At 41.5% G+C, this 3,123-nt stretch overlaps 1 protein-coding gene across 2 annotated transcripts in view; it reads right to left on the reverse strand.

The window, feature by feature from the left end:
• LOC116694172 (methionine aminopeptidase 2) overlaps positions 1-3,123 on the reverse strand; it is a 7,866-nt gene that overhangs the window by 3,675 nt on the left and 1,068 nt on the right. Inside the window, exons 2-8 of one of the 2 annotated variants that reach the window (XM_032523707.1) lie at positions 2,882-2,995; positions 2,618-2,680; positions 1,816-1,918; positions 1,622-1,630; positions 1,332-1,493; positions 897-1,078; positions 573-667 (exon numbers count right to left, since the gene is read on the reverse strand). In XM_032523707.1, coding sequence (XP_032379598.1) covers positions 573-667; positions 897-1,078; positions 1,332-1,493; positions 1,622-1,630; positions 1,816-1,918; positions 2,618-2,680; positions 2,882-2,995 — 728 coding nt within the window. Of the gene's footprint in view, positions 1-572; positions 668-896; positions 1,079-1,331; positions 1,494-1,621; positions 1,631-1,815; positions 1,919-2,617; positions 2,681-2,881 lie in introns of both variants that reach the window. The other variant, XM_032523706.1, reaches the window with a different exon arrangement.

Here is a 3,123-nt window from a genome sequence, read left to right on the forward strand (position 1 = left end):
CTCTAAGCAGTTGCTGTAGGCCAGCTCTATATGGAGACATAACAATTAAATCATCTGCATACATCAGATGATTAATAAAGCTATCCCCCACCATACATCCAGTTTTACACACTTCTAATGTCCTAGAAAGATCATCCATGTATAAATTAAAAAGAACAGGTGACACTTATACCCAAGGGGGGACAATATTCCCCCTTGTGTATAAGTATTTAAGGTATTTTTAAGGTAATTTATTCATGCTACTATACGGATTTTTAAAACATATAAGTTATATTTTCAGTGGTCTCCATGCCAGTGAGTGCCTGTAATTCTGCACATGTTCAGTATATTAAATTCACTTTTTTGCGTGTGACTTTTACCTTATAATTTTAATAAAAAACCTCAATTCTCAATCATCATCTCAAGCATTAGTTGTAATAAATTAATTGTAGTAAATTGTGATACTATTATTAATGTATTAAATGTGTGCTCTGAATATGATGATTATCCTCCCTTGGTGAGTAGTCAGGATTTTTTGTGTAACCAACAGTATTAAGAAGTACCATGTATGGGTGTGGGAAGAGCTCCATTACCTTAATGCCCGTGTTAGTTGCATCTCTCACAGCCTCCAGCAGCCTGTCATACTTTGGATTGAAAGTGACGGTGAAGGCACAGTCTATTATTCGACCTAAAAGACCAATAGGTTTGGTTATTCACAACAGTTTCTATGTGGTTATCATTTTGAATAATAATACAGGATTTATTAATCTAAAAAAAGAAGAAGTTAATTAACTTTCGAGAACTGTTTATAAGAATTATAATGTAATCATCATTTGACCATGTCACAATAAATGCCAAGTGTGAAATGGCACAGCAGAACTCCAGAAGCACTTAAAAAGTTATAAGCGAGCCCTTACCGTTGATGTGCGTTCCAAAGTCAATTTTGCAGACATCGTCGTAGCGCAGCACCGTGGGGTCTCCTGCGTTTGGGGTGTAGTGGGCAGCACAGTGGTTGATGGAGCAGCCGGTGGGGAAGGCCAAGCCTGCCTTCAGCCCGTTTTCTTTGATGAGCCTCCTGGAGCAGTCCTCCAGCTTCTCGCTGCCAGAAACGGAAAGCAGCACAAAGGGACAATGGATGGCAGGAGCAATGAGATGGTCGTCAGGGAAGATAACGCATGCAGAAAAAGTTGATGCGCTTTCTTTAATCATTTTTCAACTGTCTCTTAGGACAAAGAAGAGAAGTGCTGAAACCATATCAATTCCAGTCTCCAAAGAGCCCAGGAAGATATGAGCAGCCAAGATTAAAGTCCATTAAAAGGGGCCCAGGAAAAATATTTCATGGCATTTCTCACCAGATGTCAATCATGGTCATCCCTGGTTTGATCCAGCTCCTGACATACGAGCGGACCTGACGATGTGCCTCAGCTGCTTGCCTGAAGTCACTCCACATCTCCTCATTGGCCCTGTCCAGCGCCCGCTTCTCTTCACTGGTGGTCCGCCACGCTGCGCTGCGCCTGGCGGGAGGTGGACAGGCACACCGCAGAGAGGAGGAAATCATTATTTTCTCATTATACTAATACTTGTAATGAGTAAATGACGCACTCTTATAGAAACTCTGCACAAGTGAAAGCTGTGTTGATACTTTTCAGCTCTTTAAAAAATGAATTTAGTTCTAAACAGGAAATTAAACCACACACTAAATACTGCACCTCATTATGCTGTCCAAATATGAATAAGTGCAAAGCAGAGAAACGTAAATAACAAAAATAAAAACTAGGCATGTAACACAGTGGAAGACTACTGCTGAGTGAGAGGGATGATGTGGAGGTCACACACCCGTCTTTTGATGGTGGATATTCACACTCCTCTCCCTTTGGAAAGTCTCCGCTGGGATAGAGCTCACAAATAGGGATTGAGGGAGGGTCAGTCTGTCCCTTCACTGTGGCCCAGATAGTGAGAAGGAGAAGCAGAGGAAAGCAGCCAGAGAGAGAGAAGAAAACACAAGTTATGCTCCCATTGTTCATGACATTAACATTTTAACCCAGCTAGAGAATACAGTACCGTTCTTGACTTACAGATCTAATTAAACAAGGCACCCTTGAGTAAAAGAAACCCCTAGAATTATATTGCTAGACAAATCTCTGGCAATACAATTGCATTATAAAGTGGGTTGTAATGATGATCTATGTATATAGGACATTTTATAGCAGGACTTACTTTTAGTCTGCTCGCTCCACACTGGCATAGCTGAGCATGATGTCATTAATTTTGTCCTGTCTGCCTGACATCTAAGGTCCTGTGGCATTTTGTCCTACACCTCCTGCATTATGTAACTCTCATGACACTAATTATCCAAGTCAACCTGCTTTTGTGCACCTGTTGTATTTACCTAATGATTCAAAGTGATGCAGTTGATTCGAACACAGAAAAGACTTAGCTGTGGGGTTCTTAGAGTAAGTACATCTATAAAATATGACGTGTCTCTATGACGATTAATATTCTGCCAAGGGATGTGAATTGCAGTTTCAATTTAAATTCTGAATCGAGAAAATGTGAATTTGATTCAAACAGTCCGTCCCAAAGAGTAATCTGTTGCAGAGATGCATTTGCTGCACTGAGAAAAAACCAAACGGCTTACATCCTTTCTTCTTTTTCTTCTTCTTCTTCTTTTTTCCAGCTGAGTTCTCTCCTTCATCCCCATCTGTTGAAAGCATCATTAGCTTCAATACAGTTTGTAAAGTGAGAAATATCGACAGGAGCTTGGGCACAACTCCCAGTGTGTTACTGAAAATCAGATATCACATTGCAGATATGACTAGCTGAATTTCCCGGTGCACTTTCAGGAGCTTAAAGTTCAACACAATCGCCACTGCAGACGATAGTGATGGTGGTGAGGACTTACCTTCTTCTCCATCCTCCTCCCTCTCTTTGTCTTCCAGTGTTTGCTGCTCAAACTGTTTTGTCACATCACCAACACCTCCAGCTTCTCCGTCCCTCTCAGCTTGATTTGTCCCTGCTGCAAAGTCACACACCCTCGTGCATGCATGTGCAGGTGAACATGCACGAGTACATCGATGGCGTGCAAGCACATGCATGGACATGGACACATGCATGCACGTACACACACACACACACACACACACA

Source organism: Etheostoma spectabile, chromosome 8 (genome assembly GCF_008692095.1).
Source record: "Etheostoma spectabile isolate EspeVRDwgs_2016 chromosome 8, UIUC_Espe_1.0, whole genome shotgun sequence".
In the NCBI taxonomy this organism is placed as follows: Eukaryota; Metazoa; Chordata; class Actinopteri; order Perciformes; family Percidae; genus Etheostoma; species Etheostoma spectabile.